The sequence below is a fragment of the Taudactylus pleione genome, unplaced genomic scaffold (assembly GCF_031769625.1).
Source record: "Taudactylus pleione unplaced genomic scaffold, aTauple2 ptg000367l, whole genome shotgun sequence".
Taxonomy (NCBI): domain Eukaryota; kingdom Metazoa; phylum Chordata; class Amphibia; order Anura; family Myobatrachidae; genus Taudactylus; species Taudactylus pleione.
This window is the reverse complement of record NW_028284768.1, coordinates 2,843,685-2,857,857: the sequence shown is the minus strand read 5'-3', so window position 1 is coordinate 2,857,857 and position 14,173 is coordinate 2,843,685. Positions and strand designations below refer to the sequence as shown.

Below are 14,173 nucleotides of genomic sequence, written 5' to 3'. Positions count from 1 at the left end.
TTGCGTGCTCTGAGCATGGTACGAATAACCGAACTGGAGAAGCCCCGAGACCTCAAGACGGCTGTCTCAAGAGCCACGCCGTCAAAGACAGCCGACCCAGATCCGGGTAAAGGCAGGGCCCCTGAGACAACAGGTCCCGACGCTGAGGAAGAAGGTACGGAGCGTCGATGGAGAGGCTCCTGAGATCGGAGTACCAAGGACGTTTGGGCCACGCCGGAGCTACCAGCACGAGCGTGCCACCGTCCTGCTTGAATTTCCGCAGAACCCGAGGAAGTAGGGATATCGGAGGAATCAGATATGCCAGGTGAAACGTCCATTTCACCGACAGCGCGTCCACCAGACTTGCGCCTGCGTCTCTTGTCCTTGACCCGTAAACGGGCAACTTGTGATTGTGACGGGAGGCCATCAAGTCCAGCTCCACCTGTCCACGAGTAGCTGAAACACCTCTGGGTGAAGCGACCATTCCCCGGGATGCACGTCATGACGGCTGAGGAAGTCTGCTTCCCAATTGAGGACTCCGGGGATGAAGACCGCCGAGATCGCTGGAATGTGACCCTCCGCCCAAGTCAGGATGTGAGACACCTCCGACATCGCTGCCCGACTGCGAGTTCCTCCTTGGTGGTTGATATACGCCACCGTGGTGGCGTTGTCGGACTGCACCTGTACCGCCCTTCCGTGAAGAGCGGGGCCGGACGACTGCAGGGCCCTGTATACTGCCCGCAGTTCCAGGATGTTGATGGGAAGAAGAGCTTCTTCCGCAGACCAACGACCCTGGAGAGACAATGAGCCGGTCACTGCCCCCCAACCCCGGAGACTGGCATCCGTCGTGAGCAGGACCCAGTCCGGGATCCAAAAGGGGCGCCCCTCGACCAGATGAGCTGTCTGAAGCCACCAAGCCAAAGATTGCCGAACGTCCGGAGACAACACCAGCACCTGAGAGCGGATCCGGTGAGGTAACCCGTTCCATTCCGATAGAATCAGCCCCTGCAGGGGCCGGGAATGGAACTGGGCAAATTCCACCATGTGGAATGTCGACACCATGGACCCCAGAACTCTCATAGCCGAATGGACCGACAGGCGGCAACTGCTCAGGCAACTGCGTATCCGCAGCTGTAGGGAGGCGACCTTCTCCGGAGTCAGGAAGATCCTTTGCTGACGCGAATCCAGCAGGACTCCCAAATGAACCATCCGCTGTGATGGAATCAGGGAGGACTTTTTCCAATTTATCAACCACCCGTGTGCTTGCAGGCAAGCGATCGTCAGGTGGAGATGTTGAAGCAGTACCTCCGGGGAGCTCGCCAGCAACAGGAGGTCGTCCAGATACGGCAGCAGCCGTACATTCTGGTTCCGAAGATGTGCGGCCATGACCGCCATAATCTTCGTGAACACCCTCGGTGCCGTGGAGAGACCAAAGGGTAGCGCCCGGAACTGATAGTGGTGTTGAAGGATAGCGAACCTCAGATACCGCTGGTGCGAAGGTGCTATCGGAACATGGAGGTAGGCGTCCTGGATATCCAGGGACACCATGTAATCCCCCGGTTCCATCGCCAGAATGATGGAACGTAACGTTTCCATCCTGAACTTGGGAACTCTGAGGAATTTGTTCAGAGACTTCAAGTTGAGGATAGGGTGATGAGAACCATTGGGTTTCCGCACCAGAAACAGAGAAGAATAGTACCCCGTCCCTCGTTGTAATTGAGGAACGGGAACAATGACCCCTGCTTTCAGCAAGGACTCTATAGCCTCCTGAATCTGTAACGCCTTGTTCTTGTCCTGAGAAGGACTCGTGCAGAAAAACTGGTGGGGTGGTCTGTGCCGAAAAAACAGGGCGTACCCCTGGGAGACCACTTCTCGAACCCAGGCATCCGTGGTGGTATTGTGCCAGCACTGGGCAAATCGAAGAAGTCGGCCTCCCACTCTGAGGTCCCCCAGAGGGAGGCCCGTCCCATCAGGCCGCAGGTTTATCTTCCTGCTTGGAAGAAGGGCGCCGAGCACTCCAGGCTTGCTTCTTGGGTTTAGAGGCAGTCTTACTCGCCGACTGTCTCGGGAAGGACTGACCTTTTGCCTTACCCTGAACCCGAAAGGAACGAAAAGCCGAACTCCGAACCTTAGCAGGCAGTGCCGCCGAAGGGAGGAAAGCCGACTTGGATTTAGCCAGGGTATCCACTATTTTGTCCAAGTCCGGACCAAATAGTAATTCCCCACTGAAAGGTAAGGCCTCCAGGCCTTTCTTTGAATCAGAGTCCGCTCTCCAGGACCGCAACCATAAGGATCGGCGGGCAGACAACGCTGCAGCATATACCCGCGAAGTCAGCAAACTAGCATCTAAAGAGGCTTCCCCAATGTAAGAAGCAGTGTCCCTCATCTGACCCAACAACGCCCTCTGGACATCCGGAGCGTCGTCTGGGAAGGTATCTTCCAATGCATTGGCCCACCCCTCAATGGCCTTGGCCACCCAGGAGATGGCCAAGGACAGTCGGGCCACCGCCCCGGAGAGGGAGTAAATAGACTTTAAGCAAGTCTCAACTTTCCTGTCCGTAGGATCCTTCAGCGAGGATATAGACGGTAATGGCAAAGTAGAGCTCCTTATTAAACGGGTGACATGGGAATCCACCGCAGGTGGAGTTTCCCATTTTTTACAATGTGCCTCAGGGAAGGGATAATTAGAAGCCAACCGCTTCTGTGGAAGGAATCTCTTACTGGGCGCCTGCCAAGCTACCGCCATATGATCCGTCAACTGATCCGACAGGGGAAACACCGCAGAAGCCACCTTAGTTTTTTTTAAACTAAGATACTTCGACTTAGGAGCCGGTGCCTCATCCTCTATAAGAAGAATGGCTCGCACCGCCCTAACCAGTGCTCGCACATTAATGGACGACTTGGTATCCATTTCCTGGACCGAGGCGTCCGAGTCAGTGTCATCAGGGACCTCCCCATCATCTGAGGAACCCTCTGAGTCCGATACCTGAGCCGCCCGCGCCATGAGTGGGCGTTTTGAAACCCTAGAAGGCATGTCAGTCTGCAACATTGACTTAAAAGCCGAGGATGCAGCCGCCAAATTTTGCACGGAGTTGGAGAACACATCCACCCTTTTAACAGAACCAACCAAATGTCTGACTATGGAAAATGTTTGAATTCAGTATGTGCTCTGCTATGTGTATTTTAATACAGATAATGATGTGTAACATGTATGTTCTAATATGAATTATACTTAAAAGAGAATAGACTAAGAATTGGAAGGATTCAGGAATAGTAAGGGGAGGAGTCTATACCAGGAACCAGATGCTGACGCGAGGTGGGCCCGTGTGCTTTAGATGCCATGGCCTATTTTTAGTCCCAGTCCGGCCCTGAAATGAGGTAATGGATGGGTGCTGCATGGAAACTTTGGTGCACGATCCCTAAGCTGTGTGGCCAGGATTTGGAGTAGATCACAGAGGTATGATTGGCGTCAGAGCCGTAACTAGACATTTTGGTGCCCTGTGCCAGAAAGAGCATTGGCGCCCCCCTCATTTTTCAAAGGGACATAATGCACCCATGGGGAAGGGCAAGGGAAGAGATAGGAGAGGCCAGGAGATGCTGGGAATGAAATAAGAGGAAACTACAAGCAAGAATGATAATAAACAGAAATTTGACAGGTCCAAACAGCGCCCCCTGCCCTGTGGTGCCCTGTGCAATGGCACCGGCCGCACTACCCTAGCTAGGGCCCTGATTGGCGTTACCTCACAGCATTGCAAAGGGCAGATCGAGAACGGTTGCATAGAAATATATGGCTCAGCCGTGATATATGCAAAGAGCGGGGCTATTTAGTATTAACGAGCAGAAACTCCAGCAGCTTACATTAGCAATGCATGAATACATTCCATCATTTGGTGCATTGTACGTGTTTACTTGTTCTGTCATTTGCATTGCTGCCTCTGGAATATCATTAGACTATTTCAGGAGCTGAGATTTTCATACGGTTTGGCTTCTTTTCGGCAGCTGAATAAAGATAATCCAGCAGGAAATGGCACAGGAACTATGGACATCACACATTTATAACCTTCTATAGAGGCGGTGTTCCCCATAGCAACCAATCAGATTCCAGCTATCATTATGTAGTATAATCTGATTGGTTACCACAGGCAACACCTCCACTTTTGTGGGTGGAGCTGATATTGAAGAAAATACAGCCTATGAATTCAGAGGAGCCAGTGACACATGTGATGTATTCTCCTGGATGTCGGCTCTGCCTACAAAATGTCGGCCTCCGTTATTGCAGGAGACGGGTGCACATTATTATCTATTACTCTGCATGCTGGAGAATGTGACTAGAAGGAAGTATCGTTATAGAGTTGTAGCATTTGGAGCGCTGTAGTAAATCATGTTCTAGTGAAAAGAGATAGCATAAGCTCAGATGCCTATGTACAAATTAAATGGACAGACCATTTTTTGGTCACACCCCAATCTCTGTCCTCCCCCTTCCACATACCATGCCATTACCAGATGCTGGAATCCATAGCCTAAATATGGCGCTTACGTAAAAATGCAGACAGAAATAATGTATTCACTGTGATACAATGGAAAAGAGTTGTGTTCTGTTCGGTGCTACTGAATTTCTGCATTATACTGCATATATGATTATTCGGAGGGTAATAAAAATACACACATTATGCCCATCTGGCCATTTACCCCCTTCCTCCTCTAGGTAAGAATCGCACATATGAAATAAGCTCTAGGAAATGGGGGGGAGGGGGGCTAGGAGCTTGCAACCAATATAGTAAGTATAGTAATAACATAAAATAATAAAATAATCTTATTGCCACAGCCTATCACTACCCAACCCTGGTCCAAAGTCACCCAGACATGGACTGAGCCCAGTGTACCCTAAAAGGCGTCCTGACACCAGACAGTGCGATCGCGGAATTTGCATACCCAGCCCCTTGTGGCTGCAAGAGAGCGCATCTTAGCGTACGGGTCTAAATCGACCCCCTAAGTGCGTCACATGAGCATCCACAGTAGGAAGTACCTCCCATTTAGTACATTCAGAAACTGGGAAAGGATACAACGATGTTAAACTGTTTTATGTCAATAAAAGATTATCTGGTTTACACCATGCCTCTTCCATGAGCTCAGTGAGCTCCTCAGATTTAGGAAACCCCGCTTTGGCTACCTTACGGTGTTTAAATACTGGAGCCTTCTTACTAGGGGATGGTTCATCACCCTGAATATCTAGGACTGATTTAACCGCCCTCACTAACGAAGGAACATCCACTGTGGGCGGACAGTCGTCCTCTCCTGAGCTAGACCTAGAGAAGAACCCTGCGCATCCTCTGATTCCTCGGATGATGCATTTGAATCCACATGCTGAGCAGACTGATAACTTATGCTTAGGCACCTTAGGTCTGCTGGGCATAAGCATCCATCCAGGAAGGATGTATAGGAGGTGCAAACATAGCATGCTGTGGGTACCCCATACAAGGAGGCATTATGGGAGTAGCCATACGATACACAAACTGCTTCATAACCTGAGACAAGGAGGACACCCAAGATGGCTCTTGTACAGGGACTGGTATACTGGACTGGTGAGTTGGTTCTTTATAACAGACAGCACACAAACCATCCTTTATAAAGTCCTGAGAGAACAAGCCCATTAAACAAGCTTTACATGAAACCATCACAGAGTCCTCCCACTCCTAATTCCCTTTACTTTTTGACATATTAATTATAACGGTAACAATGCAATGTAATGTGCAACCTTCACAAATAACAAATAAATATAAAGAAAAACCCCACACACCTGCAACAGAGGGATGATGAGAAACACAGCGATAGTTATAACTGAGTCAGAAATAAAAGGCAGTATTAACACAGCAGCTAGCAAACAGTCACATACAGTGCATATGCAATTTAGTTGCAGTGAGACCTGAATCAACTATTCAAAAACACAATGCTTGGTAGGATATAGAGCACTATATACCTGGCCCATGGGAGAGGTATTTAGGGAGACTGACCCAAAACCTCCCGAGACCAACAGCTACAGCAGCGCACAGATAGTGGACTGTGAGCGTCTCATATACAGGAAGTGGGTAGGAGGGGCGACCCAGGCGTGCAAAAACCTTTGAAGGGACTTTGTCTGGCTCGGAGCTACAGGGGAAGCGACTACCTCCCCTAAGCTGCATCAACCGGTCGGGTACGCTGGCCTCGTGGCAGCAGAAGTGTCTGCTGCCGATCCCCGGCGTCAGACGATAAGGCCCAGGTGGTCTAGTGAAGATGGAGACTGCTCCGAGCCCTGACTCCGTAGGAGACGCACCGGAAGTCGCCTTACCTGTCCCAGCATCGCTGCTAGCAAGCTCAGTCGAGACCAGCCAAAATCACCAGCCCTGTTACTGGTGTTGCAGCCCGGCGGAGGTAGATGGAATCGCAGTACATGCTTCTTAATTCAGACGCTCAGTACTGCCAACCCAAAAACATAGAAAATAAAATATAAAAGTAAAAGCTTAGGACTACCTGAGCAGTCCCGTTACAAAGCTGCATCTGAATCCTGCCGCACCAAATGAAAAACTGAAGGCCTGTGACTGGGGGCGGGGTATATATGGAGGAGGACCCGAGGCATCCTGGGAGCTGAAAGCTTTAACTGTTTGGTGCCTGGATCTCTCCAACTGCATTATCCTCTCATGGTATCCCTGTGGATCCCTATGGGCCCTGAAGAAGAAAAATGTTTTAACTCTATAGAATATATGAAAGGTGGTTCAAAGGTCAGCACACATGCCTTCGGTAATAACATTCCAGAATGTCAGCCTCAAAACACAAAACTCTCACTAATTTGTATTTCACCAAATATTTAAGCAAATAACCCTGGCGGTGTTATATTAGTCAACAGTAAAAAGGTTATAGAAGAAGGTTGAATAAAAGGGAAAAAATATTTTATAATTGATAATAACCAAATACTACTGAGAAGTGCCTGATTAATAACAGTGTTTATTAAATAAGTAGCAGCATAATTAAACAATAATAAACAATAATAATAATAATAATAATAATAATAAAACAGAAAATAAATATACAGATTTATAAACTGTACAGCGGAGTAAAATCTATTCTCTAGTTGCAGTTGTCAACCATAACCAATAATAAGTGCATGGGGTAGAGTTAGGTTTTAGAAGTGGAGGTGTTGCCCATAGCAACCAATCTACTTATCTACTCTACTTAACATTTACCTAGCACCTTCTAGAAGATAATAGCTAGAATCGGATTGGTTGCCATGGGCAACATCTCCACTTCTAAAAAATCGGCACTTTAGTACATATACCTCCTGGTATATTTAAGCCAAGTTATATCCTTGAACAGCAGATATCCAAAGGTCACTGGTTCCTAGGAATTAAGGCTATAAGCCTGACCTAGAGTAGTATGCAAACCCGATGGTATAAGTACAACACCGATGGTTGCTGATCTGTCCTGCGCACTTGCTGATATAGGTTAGTGTTCCCTAAGCCGCAACATGATTTACATACTGTGGTCATTTGGGGGCAGGGAAGGGGCGGTAACGGGGAGCTTTCTCGAGGCTTGGGGAGCGCAGTGTCTGCGCCTTCCGCCACAGCTTCACTGGCCCCGGAAGCGTGAATTTCACGGTCATCCTGAGGGTTACTCAGATGGACGCAGCACCGCATCGCAGAGGGGCTTAATTACACAAAACGCAACAACTATCACAGCTGCTACTGCTTTCCATACAACACTGAGACAGGCCCATAATCAACTGCATAATGTTGGTGAATAAGGTCAAAGAAGTCGGGCTCCTCCACCACTGCCAGTACACCAGTGTTTTCCAGCGTTCCCCATTGGATGAAGGAGACATTACTCTTACAGAACTCCCAGCCTATGTAGCCTGGGCTGTATTTAACCATCCAGCATTTAAATTGCACAACCTGTGATACTGGTCATACGGTACCTGGGAGATGGTGGAATTTAAGTCACTAATAAAGAACAACCAGTCCGGTCATCTATAATAGACTCAGGCACCTGTGGGAGGCTGTCCTCAACCGGCGGAGTTACTTCTTTACCAACTTTATACAGATGACTCTATCCTTAATACCCGGGAACCGATGTACTTTAAATATCTGCTGTCCAAGGATAGAACTTGGGGCCTGATTCAGTAAGGATCGCTAATCTGCTTATACGCACACAGAGCAGTTGCTAATATCAGCGGGGATATGTAAATGTTTGCATCCACATTGCAATCGCAGCCTAACATAAGGACGTCCACTTCCCCTTACTCATAATCATATACTTGGGCAGCAAAACAATCGGTAACATCGGACCCATACGCACAGTTACGGCAGGTCAGACCTTAGGAATTGCTGACTTCAGCGCACCCTATGAGGCCTCAGGCTGCGTATGGTATCCCTGTGGATAATTTATGCACGCCCCTGTAACGCCACCCACAAATGGCACTTCCTGTCAATCACTATGCCATGGGTCTGTGTAGCATCTGCGATCACCATCCCGATCGCCATGGCTAATTCCCGCAAGTGCGCTGCGATGCATACACATGCGCAGAATGCAACAATCGCTCGATTCCGTGCGTATAAGCAACTGCGTTCCTTGTCGAATCAGGCTCTTGGTAAAAATACAAAATGAGCCTCGTTCATATAAGTTACTTTATAGTTTCACCTTAATCTTAATGAAGATCCGTTGAACTGCTCCATCATTTTGGAAATTGGAGCCAATAACCCCTGCTCTTATTATGGATAATGATTGGCATGTATTTTATATCAGCTGTACAGTTTATAAATCTGTACATTGATTTCCTGTTTTATTCCTGTTTAATTATACTGCTACCTATGTAATAAATACTATAGATTACCGATCCGGCAGGTCTGAGTAGTATAGTTTATCAGCTGCAGCGCAAGTTGCTTGCTTGGTTAGTTTCACAAAATACTTGCATGTAAAGAATAATTCGGTGTAGTGCCTGACCTTTAGTCCTGTATGCTTACTTATTTTCATTAACATAAAGTTTCCTTTTCTGTCAGTGTATTCAGCACTGTAACGTCCGCTCTGAGAGATATCATCACAGCTCTCATTCAGCAGGAGCGGAGATTCTAGAACTGATATAAGACAGTAATGTATTATCAATGGGTCACGCTGACATGTGGCAGTTTCACGTTCAGGGGGCAGTTCGTACCATAGTGAGAATCCTATAGTGTGTAACTCTGCTGCATCAGCTTTATGTACCTTTTTTCTTGGAAGGGGAGTCAGTCTTGCTTGATGGTGGATTTATATCGGCAGAGGGTGGTGCAGCCTCTTCGTAAGGATGGAGGATCGGGGGAGAAGCTCCCTGAGATTCGGTATCGGCTTCGCTTGTACTCTGCGGGTCACATTCTGGGACGACGTCCTCGACAATTAGTGGGGTGGGTTGTTCCCCTACCGGTTCTGGTGAAGAGGCTTTTCCTTCATCAGAGGGACTTGGGATGATCCTGAAATGTGTGTTCTCTGAAGGATTTATGTTCACAACATTGGTGTCCTTCACTTTATGTGGGGAAGACTGGGAAGAAAACATCAACAGTTCATGACTACAAGATATATCCGGGGTGAAAAGCGGAAATGAAATAACTACAAGAGAACAAAACACATCCCACTTCCTGCCAGTATCACCCACAGACCAGAGGAGCAGTTACTACACAGGTGAGGGAGGGGAAGGTGTTACTACATAGGTGAGGGAGGGGAATGTCAAATGTGTTACTACGAGGTGAGGGAAGGGAATGTGTTACAACACGAGCGGGGGAGGGGAATGTGTTATCGCAGGGGTGAGCGGGGGTAATGTGTTACTCTAGAGGTGAAGAAGGGGAACAAAGCTGGCCAAGACTAGACCAACTTTTCTCCAACCATCCAACTAGTTGGTTGCTTGGAATGAAAATCCGGTAATGCATGGAAGCAAATGACAATCAGCAATTTGCTCCAAAACACCAAAAAAGGTTGTTCAGGTAAGTTGGTTTGATTTAAAAAACTTGCCTGAACAACAGCTTTTCGTCCGTTTTCCAGTGTTTGGGAGCAAATGGACGATTGAAAATTTGTTCCCATGCATTACCAGATTTTCATTCCAACCAACCAACTAGTTAGATGGTTGGGGGAAAGTTGGTCTGGTGTATGGCCAGCTTAAGCTACTACAGGTGTGAGTGAGGGAGGGATTGTATTTCAACACAGGTGAGGGAGGGGAATGTCGAATGTTTTAAAACACAGGCGAGGGAGGGAAATGTGTTACTACAGAGGTGAGCGTGAAATATATACACAGGTGAGGGAGGGTAATGTGTGACTACAGAGGTGGGTGAGGATAATGTGTTACTACAGAGGTGGGTGAGGATAATGTGTTACTACAGAGGTGAGGGAGAGTAATGTCTTACTATAGAGGTGAAGGTTTGATGTTTTACTGGAGTGGGGAAATGGAAACTGTAAATACAGATGTGTCCTCATACATCCAGCCTCCTTGCGCGTTAAATAGCCCTTCTAATCACGCCATGCTGCGGAGTGACTCGGTGTATCTGCATGCGAAACGCTATGTTACAGTGTTACAGCTACTCACTCTGTAACGTAGCATTTCACATGCAGATACACCCGCAGTCGCACACAGAACATAGGCAAAAAGACGCTCTGCACTACCAAGGCACAGTGAGCTCCCCCGTTGTGTGGCGCGACTTGTAGTGCATGGAGAATAGATGTATGTGGACACATCTGTATATAAGGTCTACATGGGTAAAACTAGGTACATCAGCTAATATTTATATATAAATTCAAAAACCAGAGGGAACTATACAGAATATTAAAATATACAGGTGTTGAAATCATATGATAAGATCAGTAGGCCATCTTTGCGGTGTCTACAAGTCCTTTCCACTAGGACACCGCAAGGTGTGGAATTGAGAAGGCTGATATACCCGGGGTGTTCCTAAAAATACCCTCATCAAAGATCACCCGACAAGAAAAAAGCCGGATTTATCAGCCTCCACAATTCCACACCTTGAGGTATCCTAGTGGAAAGGAATTGTATACACAGTAAAGACGACAGACTATGATTTCATCACCTGAATATTTCTTCTGTATAGCGCCCTCTTGTGTTTGTATTTGTGTATTAGAGTATGATCCTTACTAACAGGATTTACTGAGAGGTGCAGCTTTTTACAACTGTTTATTTTAGCGCATGGTTTCTTCTTTTTAGTATTTATATATGTTAATGAAATTCTTGGTTCAGGATGATCCTCTATCAGTATTGTCCGTGTTTGGGACCCTCCAGCTGCTCTTTTGCTTTAATGTCACATTTATGAAAAACTCCCCTAGAGACACACAGATTGGCCATATATAGTAGCCTATGATTTCTGTGCACCGGTGCTATTTACGCAATAAAGCAGCTAGCTGTAAAGCGCCAAATAGTTTTAAAAGACAAATCCAGGTTGGATTTGCCTTGAAAATAATTGCTGCTTGAAATCTATCGCCCATATCACCGGAATGGAGCCACTGAACGTAAATGGCAGGCCACAACATTTGGGCCAGGATCCTGTCTAAAGATCTACAGTAAAAAGGTAGACAATGTCTGTGAAAAAGTGTCAATAGGTCGACATGTACAAATGGTAGACCGGGTCAAAAGGTGGACAATAAAATGGTCAACACAAAAATGGTAGACACCAGATTTTTTTTTTTTGGTTAGGGTTATGGTTTAGGCACTTACCCCAACATTTAGGATTAGGCACCAGGAGGGAGGGATAGGCACCAAGGAGAAGGTTAGGGTTAGGGTGACTATTAGGGTTAGAAGAAAAAAAATATATATATGTGTCGACCATTAATTTCCTTTTGATCCAGTCGACCTCCTTACATGTCAACCTTTTGTCCCTGTCGACCTATTGACTGTCTAACATCAAGTGCCAAATGTAATAGGGTGAGAGTTTAGAAAATGTGAGGGAAAACGCTAACATTTTTTACCTCAGACAATGTAATGAAGTCACAGAACAGGCAGACTCGCTTGTTTTTCAGACTCAAAAAAACTCAAGATTTAAACTCTCATCCAGGTGTTTCCTGTATTGAAAATACAACTGGATCAATGTATTAGTGTGAGAGTTTTACTGCTAAACTCTCACCCTATTACATTTGGCCCCTGGTGTCTATCTAGACATGGTCTACCTTTTTACTGTAGATCTTTCAATCCACTCCCATTTGGGCCATGATATTTATCTTATTAATACAGCACCAAAGTTACATTTGTGACTATTCCTAAAACTACTTATGAGAGAGTCAAATGACATTACCTTTATGTTGACCGTTCATTTATACTCGGCTTTTCTTATTATTTCAGCTTAAGGCGTATCTTAGATAATATACAAACTTATTTATCTACTTAACATGGCCACCTGTGTTTCACTTAGCACCTTGAACTCTTTCAAATGAACACGGAATAAAACTAAGAACACAGACACGTACGATGAGGGCACCAGCAGGCCTGGCACATTGATTGCCCGATGCATTTCGCCCATAGTATTTTCCACTTCCTTCAACATAACACCACATACCCCATATGGAATGGTTATGTTTCAAGTCAAACCTACTGGATGAATGTAGCCACAATAAATTGTATTGCCTGGCTGCCTGGAACTCAGTGTTTAGGTCAATCAGCAAGGCAAGAAACTGTGTCTTACTGTGGGAGAAGTGTAGGATACAGATCCATGACTGACTTACCTTGGTAGCCTGAGGTAGCTCCCCCCAGGCCCAGTGCATGGAGAGCTCAGTGGGGACCATTCCTCTCTCCATTGTTTTACTGACCAGCTCAGAGTCACTTTTAGGGGTTGCAGGGCGGGAACCTGGGGGACTGAGAAAGCGAAATATAAGAATATACATCGGAGCTCCGTCAATTCTGCCATATTGTGCCATCATCTTGTGCTAGGATGGCTCTACCTTTATGTACCTCATACCTAATTGAATAGATCCAGGCTGGCAATTAGCCGCGGGGTTTAATTGGATATGCTCCCATGAGGGTAACTTACCAAGGTGTGGCTTGCATGTTTAAGCCCTGAATTTAACAGGACAATGCTTTTATTAGCAAATTGCGGGATGTTTTGCCATAAAAAGCCAATGGTATTTTACATTTCAGACATAAACACGCAGAGAAGATGCTGCTCGCTCACTAAATAAACCCTGGTGGCTCTAAAAGGGAATATATGTAATACCTACATCTATCTAAAATCATTCTACCTACCCTAGTCAATATAAAGCGCTCTCTATGTATAACTATATATCTAATTGTCATTCCTGTACCTATGGTCCTGAGGAAAGGACGCTGTGCCGCCCAGAAACACTGACCTGACTTGTTCCCATGACTTTCATGTTGTGTTACCGCTTTAACGGGAATACAGATTTTTCTGTAAAACATCCAGTAAGCGCCTCAGTGTCATTATGTGGAAACCTGGATCTATGGTAACAAGTTTGGTGAAGGCACCGTCATTTTAGTTTCTTGCTGAATTCAGTGCCAGACTATTGGGACTTCTAGATATGTACATTTATACCCAATACTAGTTAGCAGCCCGTCAACATGACGGGACATTGTTGCGCCCGCAAAAGGTCCCGTTTGAGCGTTCAAACGAGTCACTTTTTGGTCAAGCTCTGAGGGCTGCGAGTAGGAATGTCAGCGCCGGCGGCTGTGCACGCCTGAACGGAGCAAGAATTAAATTACTCCGTTGGACGCCATCTAGTGGCCGCTGGCGCGCAACACACTAGAGGTGAGGAGCAGTGTCAGCCTTTTATAATAATAGATCCTTCAAATCAATGTACCCAATATCATCCCTCAATTTATCAAATATCCATATTGTAGCCATATGGACAAATATCTAATTGCAAGTGTCTAACCTATATATCCAACATCTAAAATCTCTCTCACAGAAGTGTTAGACGTTGCCTCTGTTGAATGGAGTATTAAGGTGCGCTGCTGAAGGGCCCGTACAGCTCTCAGTGTGAGTGTAATTAATCACAGGCAGGCTGACGTCCGGTCTTGCTCCAGTGCACCAGTCCCTTTGATTTCTGCCTCAGACGGTGGAATGGGACATGACTGCTGATATATGTGCAGTATATAGGATATTTATCTCTGTATAAGTGTAAATCTGCCATGTGAGCCATGGGTAGTGGGCTTGATAGATGTTGTGACCCTCAGTAATTCAATCCTACA

The 14,173-nt window shown here is 46.3% G+C and overlaps 1 protein-coding gene across 7 annotated transcripts in view; it reads right to left on the bottom strand.

Annotated features, from left to right (window-relative positions):
- LPIN1 (lipin 1) overlaps positions 1-14,173 on the bottom strand; it is a 208,383-nt gene that overhangs the window by 50,718 nt on the left and 143,492 nt on the right. For 4 of the 7 annotated variants that reach the window (XM_088444618.1, XM_088444614.1, XM_088444619.1 and 1 more), the window contains exons 6-7: positions 12,694-12,823; positions 9,208-9,517 (exon numbers count right to left, since the gene is read on the bottom strand). In XM_088444618.1, the coding sequence (XP_088300744.1) occupies positions 9,208-9,517; positions 12,694-12,823 (440 nt within the window). Of the gene's footprint in view, positions 1-8,969; positions 9,081-9,207; positions 9,518-12,693; positions 12,824-14,173 lie in introns of all 7 variants that reach the window. The other 3 variants (XM_088444612.1, XM_088444613.1, XM_088444616.1) reach the window with 1 other exon arrangement.